The sequence below is a fragment of the Microtus ochrogaster genome, unplaced genomic scaffold (assembly GCF_000317375.1).
Source record: "Microtus ochrogaster isolate Prairie Vole_2 unplaced genomic scaffold, MicOch1.0 UNK12, whole genome shotgun sequence".
Lineage (NCBI taxonomy): Eukaryota > Metazoa > Chordata > Mammalia > Rodentia > Cricetidae > Microtus > Microtus ochrogaster.
In genome coordinates, this window is record NW_004949110.1 from 957,766 (window position 1) to 979,860 (window position 22,095).

Consider the following 22,095-nt stretch of genomic DNA (forward strand, 5'->3'; position numbering starts at 1 on the left):
CAAAGCCACAGAGAAACCCTGTCTCGAAAAAACAAAAAAAAAAAAAAAATTAGAAGAACACAAAGAAATTATAAAGTACACGTAGGTTATCATACTGCTGGGAAAAGATGTTAAGGTATCACTTTATACACACAGACACACACACAGACACACACACACACACAGACACACACACACACACACACACACAGCTTTACCCTAAAACCTGGTGACTACACCTGTCTAACACCTGAAGGACTGAGACCAGAGGGAAGTACACAGGGTAAGCATGTTGCACATTACTCAAGCTTAATCTCTCCTGGTGCCTGGCTCTGGACATGCTGGAGCTCTGTCAATCCCCAGGGGAACCTAATGATCACGCTGCTGTCATGGTCAACTCTGGCTTCATAACACCCCAGAACTGTACAGAAAATGATTTCAAAATAGTTGCTCTGGAAGAAAAGGAAGTCTCACAAATGCTTTCCCTACCCCTGCACAGTCCCTGCACCTGTGATCCTGCCCCAACATTCTGTGACATTCTCCAGGCCAGAACTCCTTGTTCCTATTCTCCTACATGTTTCAGGAGGTAAAAAATCTCCTTGCCATTTGCTACAGCTTCAAAATGTGCTCCTGTTCTTTCTTGAAGAATGGCGTGTGCAGCAGCGAGCTGAGGCGCAACTGGAGCCCTGTCTGCTGCTCTCGTTCTTCAAGCCAACCCTGAAAGGAGAAATGAGAGCAGAGAAGACCCAAACGCAGCCTGTGCAGGAAGAAAGGCAGTTTCAATAACTAACTTCATGTCCTCTGCTCCCCCCACCAGAGTTTGTTTCCAGGCTGTCGCAAACCCCTGCCGTTGAGGGACAGCTCTGGAGCGCTGTGACAACTGCCAAGGCTTGGGTAAAGGGAAATGAGACTGGCTTCAAAGTGAAGTCTCTTTCAGCTCAAGTACTTTTAGCCATCTCTGGGTGAGTGCGTTCTTGGCAGAATCCAAATCTTTATTGTGCAACACACTGTGCCACACTTTCCCAAACAAATAAATATAACTTAAAGTTATTCAAATAACACAGTAACTATGTACTCAATACTCACTGTAATCTCGACGAGCTAGTGGGCTTTATAAGTTGAGAGAAGGGTTTGGAACGGCCCATCAAATCTCTCCTGAGCCTACAGTTCACATGCTGCCTGCACAGCACCCAGCCTTTTTCAGTGGTGAAAGGTGGGCTAAGGTGGAGGGTCTGGGTAGTTAAAGAAGGCTGGGGGCAGCAAGGAAGCAGGCTACCCCAAGGGGCAGTACTCAGCTCTTTTCCCTCAGACTGTTTTCAGAAAACAAAACAGGAGGTACCCTCTCACTGGAGGTGACTCAGCATTTTTTCCTCTGAACTGATGAGCAGATATACCCACAAGTAGGAAACAGGTTAAACAAAGGGCACACCCACACTCCTGAATCTGTCTGTAGCCCCAGAAGAGCTATTGAGTGAGGCCATCCAGACCATACAGTGCTCAACCCCGGAATCCTGGAGCTGTCACCCACGCTCCATCACTGCCAAGCCTCTCACTCTGCAGGGAAGAGCACTGGAGCAGTGGACCTCGTGACTGGGATGGAAACGTCAGAACATGAAGGCACTGAGAGAGTGTGTACTGCAGGGTCTCTTTCAACAGGCAGAGAGAATTCCAGAGCGCTTCCATCTATGACTCTATTTCTAGTAGCAACTTCTAGAATGTGGATTGAGAAAGGCCTCTGTTTTAGCTCCAAGCCCCTCAGCAGGAACAGGCCTCTTTCTTTGTAAGCATGTATGCCTTTCACTGTCAAGTAGAAACGCAGGACTAAGAAAGGACAGGCTGAATGAAGCTGGTGGGTGGCAACATGCAAGCCAGGCGGCTCTGGGCTCATCTAGGCCAGAGCTTGGGGTCCAAGGTCTGAGTATTTCAGAGAAGATTGAGGGCCCAGGCTGTGCTTCCTACCACTTGTCCCACTGACCCCTATCACAATACCCGTATTCCATGGGAGATGGAGCAGTGCTGGGGAGGCGAGAGAAAGCAGGAAGCAGTGGAAAACGCCAACGTGATGGGACAAATAATGCCCACTGCCCACAAGGGCCACATCTGAATCTCAGGAAAGGAACTCTGTTGCTGTGATTACAGGAAGGCTCTTGAGTTGGGGAGGTCATGCTGGGTAATCTGAGGCACCAAGAGAGCAGAAAGAGTTGACTCAGGCTACTGAGAACTTGACTCTTGCAACAAGTGGGTCCATCAGGCCCAGCAGAAGATACTAACTGTTCCTTCTTATATAGCCCCCAGCTCTAATTAAAATTAGGAAATTTGGGCTAACTGCTTGATGGCCTTGGATAAGGCAGGGACTGACATTCTCTGGGGTCTGTTTTCCTATACTGCGTCAGATACCATTCCAGCCATGGCTAAGGTCTTCCTGTCTGCAAGGCACAACCATGACTTCTCTAAAGCTGTAGCAGTCCTGCTAATGAACGGGCCTCTGGAAGAGCATGGTTCCAATCAAGAGGGGAAGGACTGCTGGCGAGGAGGGCTGGCTAGGTGCAAACAATGCTATGTCCTAGGAAGCTTGTAGGAAAGACTGGGCATCGACATGGCAGCATACACAGCCTGCCCTTCCCCATCCCCGTGCTTCCCCAAGAAGGCCAGGTTCTGCAAACACCGTGAGGCAGCAGCATGACTACAATCCTCACTTTCTTGGCAAAGACTGAGCTACGCTTTAAAACAAGGAAAACATAAGCAAGTACCACATAGCCACAGACATAAATGACTTCCCCAAATACACCAGATATCTGGGCATTGGTTTGGGCTGGGGTGACCTTCTCTTTGAAATGGGGCTCTGAAAGAGATGAGTAACCAGGCAAAGCCCTAAATGGCAAAACCAGTGGATTCCTAGGAATCTGAGTCACATAGACAAGTGACATTGCCACCAGGCTCGAAGGGTCATGAGGAAAAGAGAAACAAAGGGCCCAGGACACAGCCAGCGGCAGAATCAGTAGAAGACTCAGCAGAGACAACCTTAAAGGTAAGCACACCTTCCCAGCAGGCTCAGACTTCCCATGCATTGGGGGGAGGTGTTCTCCACCTGACATGAAGGGAAGGCCCACACTGTTTATGGCCTCAAAGACTGAGAGCAGTACCTGTAGCACTGTATCCTCTAGCCAGACCTGGCTGAGCACTACCAACCAGCTAGACTCTACGAGGCTGTGATTATTCATACAGACCACCTGGAATTTCTTACGGGGTCAAGCTCCGTTACCTGATGGATGGGGTAGGTTAAATGAGAAAGCCATTAAAGCAGGGAACTAAGTAAAGTAACTACACCTACAACAGAGGTGCCTATGCAGGAGTGAGTAAGAGGATTCGCCTGCCAGGGCTACTGGCTGCAGTCTGCCCTGCCTGGATAATCCACACTTGTAAGATGTCACCCGCCTTTTCCAATTCTGTTTCTCTGCTGCTGCTGCTCTTAATGGAATAAAGAATACACTTACAATGTAGGCCTAGATTACAGGCTTTTGCTAGTTTTTCTTCTTGATTCCTCAAAACCATGCCATCCACATTGTCTCAACAATATTTTAGTGGCATAATAACCTTTATCAATTTTCTTCCTAAGCATCTAACTTTCAATAGAAAAAAATATATTTTAAGAGATTACTAAGTGATTCAATCACACAATACAAGAATAGGTACAATGAACATCAGGGTAGTATGAAGAAGAATGTTCCTCAGATATTTAAATACTTGGCCCCTAGCTAGTGGAACTCTTTGGGAAGGATTAGGAGGTATGGTCTTGTTGGAAGAGGTGTGTCACTAGGGGTGGGCTTTGAAGTTTCAAAAGCCCAGGTCATTCCCACTTAGTACCCCTGCTTCCTACTTGGAGATAGGGGTGCACGCTCCTAGCTACTGCTTAGTGCCATGCCTGCCTGCCTGCCGGCCTGCTTCTACTATGATGGGGACTCTGCAACTATGAGCCCCAAACCAAACATTTATAAGTTGCCTTGGCCATGGTACTCTGTCACCACAACTGAACAGTAACTAAAACAGCATCAGCTATTAGACTCCAGCAAATCTGAACCTCAGCTGTGGAAGCAGAGCTTGGGCCCTCAGGCATTGTGGAAAAGTGTGGAATTTAAACTCTCAGCTCACCAGGTGATTTCAATGGAGGGCCCCAGCTGAACTAATGAACACAATGAAGCTACACACACGTCATCTTCAAACCTGACCACAATCAATCTTTTTTTTTTTTTTTTTTTTTTTGGTTTTTGGAGAAAGGGTTTCTCTGTGGCTTTGGAGCCTGTCCTGGAACTAGCTCTGTAGACCAGGCTGGTCTCGAACTCACAGAGATCCGCCTGCCTCTGCCTCCCCAGTGCTGGGATTAAAGGCGTGCGCCACCACCGCCCGGCCCACAATCAATCTTGATGCGAGTTTGAATCCATTACAAAAATAGAACCTTTGAGCCATTCATTTTGGGGAAAAATAGCTTTACTATTTCTAAGGTCATTAAGTTTTCTCCAGGTTGGGGTTGTAGCTGGGAGGGCATGAGCTTGCTTAGCATGTCCCAATCCCTGGAACTATAAAGGTTCTCCAGTCACCCAGGTCATTTTGTTTTAACCTCCTACAGCATGCCCACAAGCTAAAAGAAAAGAAAAAACACAAGCACTTGAGATCTGTCTGAGCATCCCTCTTCTGTAGAGAGCAGTCGTCACAAGACCCCCCCCCCCAGGCTCTGTTCCATGTTGCTTGCTTGTATTAACTTATCATCATCCAGTCCATCCCATGAGGTATACAAGCTTACTTACAAATGAGAAACACAGGCACAGAATGGTAAGCAACTTGCGTGAGACAGTCGATTATGAAGCGGCACAGCTGAGAATTCTCTCAAGGAGTCGGCCTCTTACAGCATGCAACGCTACAACAGCACAGCTGGCATTGCTCCTGTTGACATTAACTCCAAACTAGTTTTAAGAGCTGTCACATACAAAAGTGACATATATTCTCTCTTCTGGGCTCATGCACAGAACACAAACCTTCCTACTAACTCATTTCTAACTTAAGCCAAATCTCCTAAGAATCTGTGTCCACCAAACGTATTGCTGCCAATATAGATGAACTGTCTCCATACAATTCATACAACTCAGTAATTAAAAAGCCAATAGTATTTTAAACAGGCAAAGGATCTGTTATGTTGAACAGATCCAACACAGAAGGAGGCACAAATGGCTACGCGGGAAAAGATGCTGTTAGTCATCATTGACATGCAAACCAATTCCACAGTAGGACAGCAGTCGATTCACACTAGTGGGATGGCTAGGGTCACACAGATGACACTGGGGCTGTGGAGAGGACTCTGTAGGTAAGAGTGCTTGCAGGCCTGCGGGGACGGTCTTGGTTACGTTAATCAAGGTGGGAAGAGCCGTTTGGGTCCTGGACTATGTATGAGGAGAAAGGGAGCTGAGCGCGACGTGCATTCCTTCCTCCCTGCTCTTGCCTGGATTTGCCTGGCTGTTCCAGGTCCTTGCCGCCTTAACTTTCGCACAACTGCAGAGCACACCTGGAACTGTAAGCCCGATAAATAAAGTCACTTTTGTCAGAGTGCCTTACCACAGTAACAGGAAACAAAACTAGGACAGTATACATGGACAGTATTTAGCCAGGAAAAAATGTGAGATATTTAAACACTACTACCTTGATAAATCTTGACAACATTATGCTAAGTGCAGAAAGCCACATAAAGGGCTCGTATTGTGCAATCCCACTTACATGAAAGGTTCAGAGCAAACAAATCCACACAGTCAGAAGCAGATTAGTGGTTGCCTGCGACTGAAGGTGGAGAGGGGGAAAGAAGGCAAGAGAGGCAGGAAAGGATTGCACAACTTCTGAGGGTCATGGAAACATTCTAAAACTGAGTCCGGCTCACCCACGCTTATAATCCCTGACCTGAGAAACTGAGACAGCAGGGCAGCTGCAAGTTCAAGACTAGCCCTGGCTAAACAAACAAACAAACCAAACAGCAACAACAACAAAATGTTCTATAATTGATTATATATCTCTGGATGTATGAAAAACCACAAAATACTATATTGTAAATGGATAAATTATATATAATTTCAACAAGGCCTTCCTTTAATTGTTTTTATTGGGCTATATATTTTTCTCCACTCCCCTCTGCACCTTCTACTATGATCCCCATACTCCCAATTTACTCAGGAGATCTCAACAAAGCCTTTCTTTTTTTTTTTTTTGGTTTTAAAAATGTATTCAACACACAAATATACAAAGTGAGACTCAGTAGATTTACCCAAGACTGTACAGTGGGTGAACGGGAAGGCCAATAAGTTCAACAACTAGCATTTTCTCTACTGTTTGCTGAATCTAAGGTATTTTGTAAAATGTTCAGTAGGGTGTTATGCTTGATCATCAGAAGGCAACAAAGCCTTTCTTAAAAACAAACAAAAACACACGTCCATTCTTACTGGCCCATGCACCGACAGAGCACAGAACTCTGGGCCAGTCCTGAGATTTGGGAACAGTGTGAAGTGGGAGGGGCAAAAAGCCCAGCCCTGCATCTAGAAGCCTTGTCAGCTCAGACCACCCCCCCCTTCAGCTAGTTTCAGTCTCTGTAAAATGTCAGCCATTTGATCTACCAGACATAGTCAAGCAATCAGATGAAACCACGTGATGACTCTTGGAATGGTACCAGAAACACAGCAGGCATACTGTTTAAGAAAATGACCTATGTGTGAAAGTGCTGCAAAGCACAAAGACCCTTCATACATGTAAAGTGGCTTTATGATGTCACATATAAACATATATAAACCCACATTATAACTCATTATAAAAGGAAACCCATCTTCAATAGCATATGCTACTTCCCAAAGACTCACTTGAGCTCATTACCCCACTGCTTCAGAGAGTAAAAGTTAATGGAATTCGGAAGCCCTGGGGCTGGCTGGCGAGCAGCTCGGTCTCCCACCAGCTCTCCAGGGGCAGCTTCCACCGCGAGCACAGTTCTGGCTTTTTCCGCAGAAGGATTTGGGTGCTGGGAAATTATATCTGAAAGAAAGGTAAACAATTGTCAGTTACCCCAAACTTTCCCAGGAAACCTGTCATCCCACATAAAACACTGATTTGCCATACTACATAAGAATATCAGCCATATGTTAACAGCACATTTTGATGCATGCTATATAAAATCATGGTCTGTGGGTGGCTTTTGTGCTCGTGTGCTATCTTCTAAAGTAGAGCCATGCTTCTCATAGTAAGGTGATGATGTGTTTCAAGGCTACCAAAATTAACTGTTGGTTCAGGGAGAGAGAAAAGGCACAATACCCCTCTAGTCTTATAGATCAGTCTTATGACAGGATCCACTCACCTGTATTGATAAGGAACAATTTCCAGGATTAAACTGCTATTTGAAAATAGGAAAGCAAGGATCAGCTTTGTACACTCTATTTACTCTGTTTCTTCTAGGGAAACGGAGAGATTACAGATATGAACATGTTTTCCAAACCGCAAACTGTGACAGTGAAAAAATAAGTTTTATCACAGAACAGGATCTCAGCAAACTCACAGGCAAAAGCAATGACACCCAAACATGGTTCAAGTTCAAAACTTTTCTTTAAAATGTAAGCTTTGAGAATTGGAGAGTTGGCTCAGGGATAAAGAACACTGACTGCTCTTGTAGAGGGGATCTAAGTTCAGTTTCCTTGCACCTACGTGGCAGCTTACTAGTCTGTAATTCCAGTTTCAGGAGATGTGATGCCCTCTTCTGGCCTCTACAGCTACTGTGGTCATGTGGAATACTTACAAACATGCCACACACACACTACACACACACACACAGAGCCAAACACTCATACATACAAATAAAATAATTTAAAAAATGTAACTTCTGGAGATGTTGCAGCTTGAAATAATATGATGCTCAAGATTTATTTAGAAATAACAATATTTATAGCTTAAATAATATCTGCTTCAAGCAACATGTTAATTGTTTCAAAATTAGAAAAACAGGTAAGGGTAGGAAATAAAAATGTCATAAAGTAATAAAAATAGTAACTCAAGTCATCTAATAAACAGGAAGGTAACACTGTTACTTGTTTTCCACCCTGATTAAAGAAATAACCCTAACAAGCCAAACATCTTGTATTCTTCCCAGTCCCAACACCTGAGAATAACGAATGTTTGTGAACAGAACTTCATGCTATTTCATTAGAACCAACTCGGTCTACATGTCTTTTTAACAGTGTTCACAATATTACTATGAAAACACAGGTTGACTAGAACTGATAACTACTGACAGCCAAGAAGAAAATTTGTTTCTAATAGGACCAGCACTGCCCAGGGCGGCTTAGGACTGGTCTCCACAAAAAGCTAGCCAAGAAAACAGGGCCCAAGAATCCTGGGCAGCGACTGCCCCTGGAGACGGATGTCCTGGTTGGGAATGTCTTCTCAGAGGCTCTTACTTTGTAGGCAGCTCACTGACTTGACTGCCGTCAGTGTCAGTGGGAAAGGCTCCAGAATGCTCTGTAAAAGAGCCTCGAGGGTGACAGGAACAGGGGCTGCTGTCGGGAGAACAACACACAGCTTATATATACGCCGTCATGTTTTAAGCACCAAGTGCTGAGGGAATAGCACCCATGATACCGAGCTGCTACTCTAAAGGAAAACTCTTTTTTTTGTTGTTTTTTTTTTAATTTATTTATTTATTGAGGATTTCCGCCTCTTCCTCGCCACCGCCTCCCATTTCCCCTGCCCCCCCCGATCAAGTCCCTCTCCCCCATCAGCCCGAAGAGCCATCAGGGCTCCCTGACCTGTGGGAAGTCCAAGGACCGCCCACCTCCATCCAGGTTCAGTAAGTTGAGCATCCAAACTGCCCAGGCCCCCCCAAAGCCAGCACGTGCAGTAGGATCAAAAACCCATTGCCATTGTTCTTGAGTTTTCAGTAGTCCTCATTGTCCGCTATGTTCAGCAAGTCTGGTTTTATCCCATGCTTTTTCAGATTCAGGCCAGCTGGCCTTGGTGGATTCCCGAACGAACATCCCCATTGTCTCAGAGTGTGGGTGTACCCCTCGCAGTCCTGAGTTAAAGGAAAACTCTTTAAGGAAGGTCAGCATGGCCAGCTCCCAGTCACCAGAGGATGCATGGAGTTCTGGTGGCCAGACCCTTGCTCTGGGTCTTAGGGTTCCAGGAGATGCCTGGGGACTGATGGCAGGGGAGGAGGAAAAGCGCAGTGGCTGCTCTCTTCACTTAGATGTTGGGGTTCCCCTTAAGATTTCATTTGGAAAGGAGATCTAATAAGCAAAAGAAAAAAGTTCAGGCACCACGAATTCAGGCCACTCTCTAGCTACTGTGTCATGACACTAAATGCCCGAGCCAGGGATAAGAGTCACCTGTTTTGGCAGTAACACATATGGCTAAAAAGCAAAGAAGACATTGGTCAGCACCCGACAGTCAAAATATAGCAGGCACTTACCACCTGTTAGTACTCGCATTAGTCCACGGGCACACAGGGATGGAAGGTCTACTCTTTACTTCAGAAAAGTCAGAGCTGTTCTACAGACTTTCTGAAGGCAGGCCTCTCACAGACCCAACTTGAGTAAGAGCATGGTCGTTCTAAGCCTAACCAGGAAACAAGCAACCAGCTGTATCCACAGCTACACTCAGCAGGTGCAGTTCTTTTTCCTGTGTGGGCTGGCAGCGAGGTCGTGAGGCCCTGCAGGAGCAAGCGCTATCACACTCTCGGATGTGGCAAGGTACCTATTACCATGAAAACCCAGGGCTTGCGGCAAACCCCTGCCTACTCAAGGACTTTAGAGGAGCTGGAGGGTGCAGGGGCAGAAAAGGTCTACAGGGAGACCATGGAAGGCCATGCTGCAGAAATGATTTCTAGTGGGGTCTTGTGTAGAAATGATACTTAAAAGTCATCAATGTCTGAAAAAGCAGCGGCTTCCTGGCTGGGTATGCTTGCTTATTTATTTATTTGCTTATTAAATTTTACATGTTTGAGTACTTTGCCTACATATATATGTTTACCATGTACAGGCCTGATACCCATGGAGGTCAGAAAAGGGTGCCAGAACCCTTGGAACTGGAGTTATGAATGGTTGTGGACTGCCATGTGGGTGTTGAGAAAATAACTCAGCAAGTGATCTTAACTGTTGAGCCACCTCTCCAGTCCTGAGTATATTTTTACAGCGACTGCAGCTTCAATTTACTTTTGCTTGTTTTTTTGTTTGGTTTGGTTTTTAAAAACACTTCACCCAAAGTATAGCTGCTGGATTCTCTTCAGTATGTCCCTGACAGCTGCATTCAGGAAGCCTCTAGAAGGAGAGCAGGGGACTGGGAGCTGCTCGGAGCATGGCGCATATTCTTTGTCTGGCAACTGCAGTGGGAAGAGAAAATCTGCCTGGAGGGTGTCTTCCATTCTTTTTAGGCATTTCGTGATAAACCTTGGAGAGCTGGACTACAGTACACTTCCTCGGGCCCTATTCTATGGCAACCCCTAGATTTCATTCCCTGCAATGTCCCAGTTTCCTGCCACAGCTCTCCCACAAAAGTGCTGATGCTCACCTGACCAGCCTGTGAGTCTGTTCCCTCCCTTCCTGCTCTTACCTTGCGAGAAACTTCTGTATGTCTACAAAGTGCATGCATGTCCCAGGGAATCCTCACGGAGAAGATGGCCATTTTCCCCACACCAGTGTGGGGGTGGGGACAGGAACTGGCAACTCCACAGGAGGTGGGGGAGGACAGGATGTGCTGAACGAGGACTACGGGCTCTGAGGCCAGTACTCCACCACGGAGCTACAATCCCAGTCCAGATTGGGGAGGAGTACGCGGTCAGGAGCAGGGACACCTTCATGAAGCTGTAGTTCCCATAGAGACACAAAAAGTCAGGGTTCTGAGAGCCCCTGGGGAGGACCAGCCTGTGTGCCGAGGTTAAAGCTGATCCATCTGCTCATAATTCCCACCAAGAACACAGCCTGAAGCCTGGGGCTCTGTCTGATTCACTAAAAGCAAATAACACGGAGCAGCAGAGGGGTGCAGGTGAAATGGGTAACATGACCGGCCAAATAGCTAATGACAGTAAGTTGCTGTGAGGTGAGAATGGCTTCCTGTGGGCTGAGGAAATGACGCAGGAGGTGACAGAGTTCTCAATGGACTGACACTCATGCTTTCTCCTGATTTTCCTCTTCCTGCCATTTCCTGGTAAGTTCCCTATAGTGATATTTATGTTTTAATAAATAAAAGCTTGCCTGAATATCAGAAGGGCAAAGCTAAGTCACAAGAGGTTAGGCAATGTGCCACACACCTTTAATCCCAGGATTTGGGAGACAGAGGCAGTACAAGGCCACCCTGGGTTACCCAAGAACAAGGCAGAAAGAGATCCAGGTGGTGGTGGCTCACATATTTAATCCCAGTACTAGGGAGTCACGTGCCTTTAATCCCAGCACTAGCGGGGAATATAGGATGGGAGGAGACAATGCTCAGGGCTCAGTCTGCAGTCGCCCAGCCTTGGTAGAGGTAAGACTTCTCTAGGAGCTTGGCTGTTTTGCTTTTCTGGTCTTTAGCTTGAACCCCAATATCTGTCTCTGGGTTTTTGTTAATTGTGCTACAGTTCTTTGAATTAGTAGGGGTGCACCAGACTCAGCTTTCCTCTCTCCTCCCCATCCATCCCTGATCTTCAGCAGTCTCAGGCCCAGCTGCCATTTATAGTACAGCACCCCTGTCTTCACTTGTACAGACTCAAACCCAGAGCCTGGTTCAGGATGCCTCCATGGGCCCAGATCCTGGCCAGCTGTGCACAGCCTCCTTTCAGACCCCTCTCCTGGGTTTCCAGAGGCCCCTCCACACAGAGCTGAATTTTCACTCCATATCTCCCCCACAGCCTGACTTCCAAAGAACCTGGCTCTGAGAACGTCTCATTTCCCAGAAGGGGTTGCTGAGATGTGCTGAATCACAGTGATACACGCCTCTCAGAAACAGTGCTGCTATGACCATGGCTCATACGGGGAAGCTGCAGGGTATTTTGTAGCATTTCACAAACAGGGTAATACAGACAGACACACAACTGTGATCACTGCATAGGGCCGTGGCATTAGAAGACAACATGTGACTATTGTGTGCTCCACCCACAGGCCTCCTTGCAGCCTAAAGCCTAGTGCAGTGGTTCTCAACCTGTGAGTCACGATCCTGCATTCAGATATTTACATTGCAGATCATAATAGAAGGAAACTAGTTATGAAGTACCAATGAACATGACTTTAGGGGGGTCGCCACAACACGCAGCATTAGGAAGGTTGAGAACCACTGGTCTAGAGAACCCCTGCCCACACTCACACAGACCTGCAGAAGGTGTGACAGTTACAGGAGGTGATGTCTTCTGCAGAGGAGGAAATGTGGTCGCCTCAAGCTGTTTTCACAACACAATTTTCTTAAGAAATACCAACCATGTGGAGGCACTCAGCACACTGAAACCGCGAGTCAGAGATAAGAGTCACCTGGTCCTGAAGTAAGACGTGGGGCTGGGAAGGAGAGAGTGCAGAGTAGGGTGAGGAATACCTCCATTGCCTGATGCTCAGGAAGTCTCACCAAGAGCAGGGTCCTGATGCCTCTGCTCTTTCTCTTAAGGTCTGTGGAGAATGCAGTGAACGAGTGGACTGGACATCTCCTTAAATCTGGATGCAGTGCTGTGCATTCTCAAGCACTATGGAAACCTGCAGGCAGACTCTTGGTTCCTAACGACCATGAAGATCTCTACATGTAGACAGTTGATTTTATCTTTCCAAAGCAATAATTCGAAGCTAGGTCCTTATCCAACTGACTCTGGCAGACAATGGGTGGGGGTGGTGTCTAAGGCCCACCTCAGAAGCCAGGCTGTGAAGAGATGACAGAGAACACACAGAGGAAGAAGATCACCCCCCTTTCTAATACCTGACTGAAAAGCTGAACAACCACACAAGAAACAAAAGTCTCTTTCTCCAAAGACAAGAAACACAGAAACAGAGGAAATTATGGGACAGAGCCAGTTCCCGACCAACTGTCCACGCTGCTTCCCGAGAGTCTGTGCGTCTTAGGATACACTCAGCTGAACTACTTGGCTCTCCTTATTTCCTTCTAACCATCTGATGTAGCCACAAGGAATGGCCATGTGAGAGTCACCGCTAATGAGAAGTGGAAGGTCTCTGTGAAAGCGTCCTCCTGTGATAGGAGTGCTACCCCAGAGACAGTGAGCATGAGTCAGGAACTCAGTCCTACGCATGGGACAGTTAGACATGGCCGAGGAGTCAGCTCCAACACCGAACTGCCCATAAGTGAGAAAAAGAAATAACGTTATTGTTAATCCAGTTTCCTATTAAATGCAGTGAAGCACAATCCTCACCCATTTGAAGTCACATTACCAGGGGTACGTGTGTGAGCATGCCTGTGTGTGCAGGTACAGAGTATCTCTACCCTCAGCCATGTGTTTTCCCTTCCAATCCCTGTGATGTGGAGAGTGGACAAATTTCATTTCCACGGCACAGTGTACACTCTTGCAGTCATGGGTAAGTGACCTGTTCAGAGCCTGATGACCAGAAAGCTTCCAGACAGGACCGCCTTCCAAGATAAATACTTAGCTCTGCGTGCAAAGTGTCAATTCCGTCAATTCCCCACAGTGGCTTTAGGTGCCTGGAGAATCATGATGGATGGACACTCAAGACCACAAAGTGTTCAGCTGGGGGAGGTGACTAGACAGCAATAGGACAAGTTTTATGTTTCCTGGAAACCCGTGCTATGAAAGTCATCTAGTCAAGCTAGAGTTAGCACATTAGCCACAGCTGATGACAGAAAATTAAAGGACATTGTCATATAACCACAAAATGTGTCTTTTAACTAGTTTTTCCTTCTGATGATGAAACTAAAAGGCCTGGGATGCAGTTCTCTTTAAAATGTATGTGTATATGTCCATGTGTGTATATGCCATGTATGTGTACAGGTGCTCACAGGGACCAGAAACGGGCACTGGACCCTCTGGAACTGCGGTTACAAGCAGTTGTGAGCCTACCAACGTGGGTGCTGTTGTGAACCAAACTGAAGTCATCTGAAAGAGCAACAAGCATTCTTACCACCAAGCCATCCCTCCAGTCCCTGGTCTTCTTGGCTTTCTACTTGAGAATGTTTCACTTTCTGGATAGCTACGATTTTGAAAATGGCTCAGTGGTTCAAGTGTTCTTCCTTATATTTCCTATCTAGAATTTAGAAGACATTTAAGGTTATTTCTATACAGATAATTTTCAAAACTCCACTGTGCTTTAGATTAAAAAAAAAAAAACACCTCAATTTCTAAGGCCAACCAGCAAGCTCTCCCAGTCTGTTCCAGGTCTGGGTGGCCTTCAGGGGTGGCTTTGCTGGCTCCTGCAGCCCTACTGACCTGTGACAATGCGGAAGGACTCTTCTCTGGCTCTTTCCTCTCCCTTTCTGTCTCTTTACTGACAGAGTCCCTGGCCATCTGTCTTTAGAGAGGCCCCGATAAGCCCAATGCTGAGCTCAGCCCAGCAAGGGCCCAGCCTGCCCTGTACTTCCCCCATTTGAACTTCTCGCTTTTCTCTGCACAAACACTCTAGCTCACAGAACACTTGAGGACGAGACTGGGGCCCACCTCAGGCACGTGCTGAATGAGCAAATAGCACAGCACAAACCAGAGGGGGAACCAAATGAGACCTGGAGACGGCCACACTCCGGTTTGCAAGGAGCAGGACAGCCATGACAGGGGACTCAAGCCTAGGTACGACCTCTTTGCCCTCCTTTCAGCTACACATCTAAGTCCTTGCTGGAGAGGAGTGATCTGTGTCCCCAGAGTGGAGGCAAGGGAGTCTGTTCAGTGCCAAAGGCATAAGCCACTAGCATGGAGGCTGCCCATGCCCCTACAGTTTCTTCCCAGTGTCCCGAGAGACCTTGAATATGATATAGAGCTTCTGTCTTGGTAAAGACATTAACAGTGACTTCCAAATACCTGTCTACAAGTTGAGAGCAGAGGCAGGAGGATTAGGAATTCAAGGTCATTCTCAGCTACAGATTGAGTTTGAAGCCAGCTTGGGCTACATGAGACCCTGTTTCAGAAAAAAAAAAAAAAAACGAAACAAAACAAAAAGATAAAGATGCAGCTCAGTTGGCAGAATGCTTAACCACCACACCCCAGGTCCCCATAAACCAACACAGTGGTACAAGCAGATAGTTGAGGGGGGAGGATAGGAGTTCAAGGCTAGCCTAGATTACAGAGCCTGCCTCAAAACAATGAAAATAAAAATTAACTTATTAATCAAACCAAACTAAGCCTCAGGCAACAGGAAGTTCTTTCTAAACTAGAGAGGGGCATGCACTTGAACATAAAGGATTCCCTTCTGCTCCCAGAAGAACCAGACAAAGACTCCCAGGAAATCATCCACAGATACAAACACAGGCAGTATCAGGTAGGATCCTCTGACTCGTATGGACAGTTGTTGAAAAATGCCCAACCAGGAAAAGCACGGCAGGAAAATCCTAGTCTAACAGCTGCTAAGTGCCCAGAACTCAGATGCCACTGCCCTTGCTCTGCCGAGCAGAGGGTCCCACTTACTTTCCAGAGTGCAGACCATAGCTCTTCACAGAAATGCTAGAACAAACCCTGTACTGGCTTTAATTGTTATGTACATTCCTTTGTAGTGTTAGTACAGGCCAGGCATGGTGTCATACACCTTTAACTCCAGAACCAGAGGCAGACGTAGGTGATCTCTTGATCTAAATAGTGAGTTCCAGGCTAACCAAGGCTACATAGTGAGACCTTATCTCAGTAAGAAAGCCTAACTAAGAATGCTACTGCAGTGCTGGCAAGATAGCTCAGTGGGTCAACATGCTTGTTGCTGAGGTTCATGACCTGATTCGGATCCATCTCCAAGAACCACATGGTAGAAAGAGAGAAGTGACACCTGAAAACTGTCCTCTGACCTCCACACGCTCACTGTAGTACATACAGGTGCATGCACACACGTATACACACATATACACACATGTAAATATAATTTTTAAATTGTTAGTACAATGCCCTGGCCATTTTAGAGTTCACTTTAGAGCTCCAGGCTTGTTCTAACAAGCTAACAAAGGGAGCAACAAGAAACGGTCTCACATTATAGCCTTCAGAGGGGGAGAGGCAGGTTTGTAAGATGATCTACAAATAACTGTCCCATTCTTTCTAGAGGGCTCAATACAATCAACAATCACGAGAAGATCATGGGGCTTAAGTTTTGCTTTTCAAGTACAAAATTACACCCCCTCTAGGGTACAAATGACCAGGACAAACTAGGACCTATGAAAATGCCATGAATCTGGAATAAAATCAAATCAGTGCTTGGCTTTCAAGGCCTTCCTAAGAAATACTAGAAAACAACCAGTGGAATGCGGTTACTTTCTTGGCACATTTGAAATGCAATGTGTCCAGGAAGTTGGCCCAAGCACAAATACTTAGGTGAGTGGACTTCCGTCTTTAGTGATGGTAGACGTTAGGCTAGCCTTGGAGCCAGATCAGAAGGAATATGCTGTGGGTCATGATTTCAGTTATACACAGGTGTTGCCCTCCACCATCTCTGCAATATGCTTGGTATTAGCCCTGTCTGACACCCAGGCCAGCACTAGCTTGAAAATAGCTCTCTCGCCTGGCATGGTAGACTGCAGTCCATTCATAAGGGATTATCATTATTTTCATTGAACACATGGAGCCCCCCCCCCCCCCCCCGTGTCTTACCTGTGTTATCTCTGGCTACCAGGCCCTTAGGAAAATCTCCAGGAGTTGGGGAAGTCCTGCTGTCCCATTTCACCATGTCAAGGCTGTTGCAATATTCCCATCTTTTCTGTTGAAGCTCCTGTAGCCAGTAAGTCATGAGCTCACGATTAGGAGCCTAGAATGAGGGAAGGGAAACCTTGTTATAGCCACGAGTAACATAAAGACCTAAAAAGCATCTGTGTACTAACTACACATATGGAAGAGAACAGCATTAAGAAGAGAGCAACTTGGTGTTAGTCACTTACTCAGTTTTTGAAACAGGGCTCTCTATGTAGCTCAGGTTGGTGTTGAACTTAATATGACCACAGTACCTCAGTCTTTTAAATTCTGAAATTACAGGTATGCTCACTGTACTCAGTTTAGAATGCAATGTTTTATCTTGTAGTATGGTATACTGACAAAGGTATAATGCAACTACAACTTTCATAAACTGTGGTGGACACACACAGTTCCTTATGAAGTCACACGTACAGTCATCGGGTGACACTACCGCCTCACTTCTCATACATGCCCAGGAGGAGTAAGAACTATGGTCACACAAAAGCTTGTATGTGAACATTCATAGAGCTTTATTCACAGCTGCTAAAAACTGTCAGCAAGCCAAAATATACACCATCTGGTAGATGGACAAACAGACTGTGGCATATCCACACAACAAAAGGGACAAACTATGGACTCAGAAAACATATGACTATCATAAGCATACTGCCAAGTGGAAGAAACCACATCACAAAGGTAACATATGTCTCCAAATAGTCAAAAAGGGCAAACTTACAAGGACATAAGCAAACCCCAAATGTGGGGTTTCTAGGCTTGAGGGTGAAATGGGAATTGACAAAAAGAGGCAAAACCAGAGCAACTGGGATGATAGAATTATCCCTATTATAACCATTATGGTAGTCATGATTCTATGCACTGATCCAAACCCATAGAACTGTATACCCAAAGAGTGGATTTCATTCTGTAACATAAGTACCTTAAAAAAAAAAAAAAAAAGAAAAAGATCAATCAAGAGCTGAGGGGATGGATCAGTGGGTAAAAGTTCTTACTTCATTAACATGAGGACCTGAGTTCAAAACTCTAGAACCCATGTAAAAAGCCAGGAATAGTCATTTATAACTGCCTGTAACCCTAGCGGCATGACAGTAGCGACAGGAAACCAAGAGGGCTTGCTGGCCACTCTAGTTCAGAAAGAGACCTGTCTTCTCAAGTGAATTGGTTGGAGTGCGATAGAGAAGGACATTCAATGTCCTCCTCTGGTACATGTACAAGCATGTGACCCACATATACCACAGACGTGAATATACTACACATTACACATATATTGGTGCACATACAATGAACCAAGGTACAAGGGACCCAAACTATGAGCCACTGCAAATAGACAATGTTGGTTACAAAGCTCCAGGCTGACCCCTTGCAAGAATAAAAATGCTATACCACCACGGTGGGAACTTTGCTGGCATACAACATGGTGTGAAAACTTCGGACACAGGGAATGCATGCCTGAAAGCACATAACAGGTCTAGATGCCAAACTGCTGCTATCCAGACCAATCTGCGGCACTAAGACTCTAGTCTGGACTCTTCCGTGCTAACATCTGCATACCTGGCCCAAGGTAAAAAAACCGTGTATACAGATCTCTGAGATTTATGGAAAATGCTTTCAACTATCAGCCAATCACTCAATTTATCCACTCATTCAACAGCTTTTACTGAGTACCTGTTAGCTACTGGGACCTGGCCCATTAGGAAGAAAACAAATCATTGTTTTCACCAGAGGTTGAGAGCTATGAAAAAGGGCCCAGGCAACAGCTCTGCAGAAGGACCCCTAGGCAAGCAGCAATGTAAAGTGAGGGGAAAGAAAGTCAAAGATTAGGACAGATCACCTGAGGGCTTGAGAGCTTCAGAATACATTGCCTTAAAGAGTTCTGACTAACACCATGACCAAAGGCAACGTGGGAAGAAAGAACTTTAAGCTTACATGTTCTGATCACAGCCCATCACTGAAGAAAGACAGGGCAGGAACCTAGAGGCAGGGATGAAGTAGAGGCCATGGAGGGGTACTGCTTACTACTGGCTTGCTCAGCCAGCTTTCTTAAAGAACTTGGGACCACCACCCTAGGGGTGGGACTGTCCACAGAGGGCTGGAGTCTGTCACATTAATGTTCAATCAATAAAATGCACCACAAGCTTCCCACTGGCCAGTCTAGCAGGGAATTGTCTTTCTGGTTTTATCAGATTGATGCACACAGACTACTAGCTAGCCCAGCAGCAGCCTACTGCCTCTCTTCTCCAGTTCACCCAAACTCTAAGATGTCAGTTTCTGCAGCATTTACTGCAGTGTCAGAGAGCAGGAGATGTACTAGGTGACGGAACAAATGAACAAAAAAGCCAGAGGTGCCCTAGAAACTTAGTCTCAAAGGGAATACTTACATCATCCTGAAGGACAAGGGAGAAGAAGGGACACCAGGCGGAGGGGCATCTGCAAAAGCCTACAGGCAGGGCAGCAGAGGTAGCAGACAGGAGAGGCAGCTCAGTATGGGCCAGGCCAGGCCAACAACTCGCTCACTCACTCATCCCTCACTCGTTCACTTCTCACTCATTCATTCACAGAGTTCTTTGCTGTGGAATAATCCTTCTGTACACTGTGACTATATATTAATCTCACTGGTTAATAAAGAACTGTCTGGCCAGCAGCCAGGCAGGAAGTACAGATGGGACAACCAAACTAAGGATGCTGGGATGAAGAAGGGTGGCATCAGAGAATGAGTAGTCAGAAAGATAAAGAGTAAGCAAGACGGTCCAAATCAGGAGCAGAAGGAGAGAGAGCATGAACAAGGAACTCAGGACCGCGAGGGGTGCACCCACACACTGAGACAATGGGGATGTTCTATCGGGAACTCACCAAGGCCAGCTGGCCTGGGTCTGAAAAAGCATGGGATAAAACTGGACTCGCTGAACATAGCAGACAATGAGGACTACTGAGAACTCAAGAACAATGGCAATGGGTTTTTGATCCTACTGCACGTACTGGCTTTGGGGGAGCCTAGCAGTTTGGATGCTCACCTTACTAGACCTGGATGGAGGTGGGTGGTCCTTGGACTTCCCACAGGGCAGGGAACCCTGATTGCTCTTCGGGCTGATGAGGGAGGGGGACTTGATTGGGAGAGGGGGAGGGAAATGGGAAGTGGTGGCGGGGAGGAGGCAGAAATCTTTAATAAATAAATAAATAAAAGAGTAAGCAAGACATGCTGGAGAAATAAAGACATGAGCTTTGGGGCAGGACATAGTTAATTTAAGTTGTAAGAGTTAGTTAGTAATAAGCCTGAGCTATTGGCTGAGCATTTATAAGTAATATTGTGCCTCAGTGTGATTACTTGGTAGTGGCTAGTAGGAAAGAAACATCCACCAATACTTCCTAGAGAAGTGGAACATGGAACTTAGCAGAAGCAATGGCAACATTAGTCAACACATCGCTGGTGAAAATGGGGGTATGTGTGCTAGAGAATAATCTTGGGGAGGAGAAGGAAATCAATTCGTCAGACCAGAGCTGACACCAGTTGAGGCAGAGCCTAGGGTCTGAGTGGCAAGCTGGTTGCATGCTGGATGGTGAGAGCTGGGCCTGACCATGGGACAAAATCAAGAAAACACAAGCATCTTTATGGGAGACAGAAAGGAGCCACAGAGCAACTCAGCTACTATGAGACTAAACTGTGGCCAGAGTCAGAGCCTAAAGCCCCCTAGTCCTTTGCCCTCAGGAACTAGAAGGGATGAGACTTGCCTAGGTCACACAGTGAGGCAAGCACAGTCACTCCAACTGATAGGCATGACTTAGGGGTTGCAGTAGTTTGAACACAATTGGCTTCGATAAGGGAATGGAACTATTAGGAGGTATGGCTTTGTTGGACATAGTATATCCCTACAGAAGTGGGCTTTGAGGTCTCAGATATGCTTACGTCATGCTCAGAGTCTGAGACCACTTCCTGTTGACTGCTTGTCAAGAAGTAAGAACCCTTCGCTCCTTCTACAGCACCATGTCTGCCTGTATGCTGTCTTGCTTCCTGCCATGATGTTAATGGACTAAACCACTGAACTTTTAAGCCATCCATTAAATGCTTTCCTTTTAAAGAGTTGCCATGGTCATGGAGCAGCAACAGAAACCCTAACTAAGACAGGATATATGGAGAGTGACCCAGCCCTCCTACTGCTCCCTGACTGCCCACCCCTCTATGACTACCCTGGCTCTGGAGAGACCCAGGACAGAGAAGTACCTCAGGTCAGGGACAGGACAGACACCGCCTGATGTCCCTCCTCAGGCCTGCACTCCTACTGTGACTGGATCTGGCCTTAGATACACTAGCTCTCAGCACACTTGGGATACACCTGCTGATAGGGACTCTTCACTGACCTCTGTAGAATCCCCATGGGAAATCTGCTTTTCCTCAAGAAAACCTTTTCTTCAGTCTCTGAAGAGTAAATCTAACTAGGAACAATTAGAAACACACTGGTCATCTCTCACTGAAGTCCTGGGGCTAAAGACCTTTACATTCCTTTGTGCTTGGCTTATCAGGTAGCAGAAATCTGGCCAATCAGGCTTCAAAACTACCTTGAGGCAGTGATTATCAAGGGTTTGTTGACTTTTTAAAACAAATGTAGAAATCAGGGCTAGGGAGATGGTTCAAGGGTAAAGGGCGTGCAGTGTAAGCAAGAGGAGAGGGTTTGGGTCTCCAGAACTCAAGTAAAATCCATGTAAAGAGCGTGGCAGCTGCTGTAATCCCAGCACTCGGGAGGCAGACAGACAGAATCCTTTGCCAGAGAAGGGCTGGCACGCCAGACTCTCTGGAATCTGTGAGTTCAGGGCTCAGTGAGACATCCTGCCTCAATAAACAAAACAGAGTGATCAAGGAAGACAACCAGAGTGGATGTGATGTGAGAGACAGGCAGACGAGGACTGTGTAGGTGCAACTGTCACATGGGAGCCAACTAATGCCTCTAAGAGCTGTGATAGAAAATTCCCGTTCTGAGGACAAGCCTGGCATTTAGTGGAGGAGGAACTGCTCCTGACAGCTGCCTACCAAGTGCCGTGTGATGCTCCAGCTGTGCCTAGGCCACAACAGCATCGAATCCTGGAGCCCACTGAAGCATGGATGAGTCAGGCCCTGGCCCTTTCTTCTCTTGGACCCCAAGGGCTGCTCTCTCTCCAACCTAGCTGGCTTCCAATGCAGTGCTCAAAATAATTATACACCGCCGGGCGGTGGTGGCGCATGCCTTTAATCCGGCACTCGGGAGGCAGAGGCAGGCGGATCTCTGTGAGTT

General features: G+C 46.4%; 1 protein-coding gene across 1 annotated transcript in view; it reads right to left on the minus strand.

Annotated features, from left to right (window-relative positions):
* Nucleotides 1-22,095, minus strand: part of Tbc1d2b (TBC1 domain family member 2B) — a 71,924-nt gene that overhangs the window by 29,913 nt on the left and 19,916 nt on the right. The window contains exons 2-3 of the mRNA XM_005366647.3: nucleotides 16,739-16,892; nucleotides 6,867-7,035 (exon numbers count right to left, since the gene is read on the minus strand). Of these exons, the coding sequence (XP_005366704.1) occupies nucleotides 6,867-7,035; nucleotides 16,739-16,892 (323 nt within the window). The remainder of the gene's footprint in view (nucleotides 1-6,866; nucleotides 7,036-16,738; nucleotides 16,893-22,095) is intronic.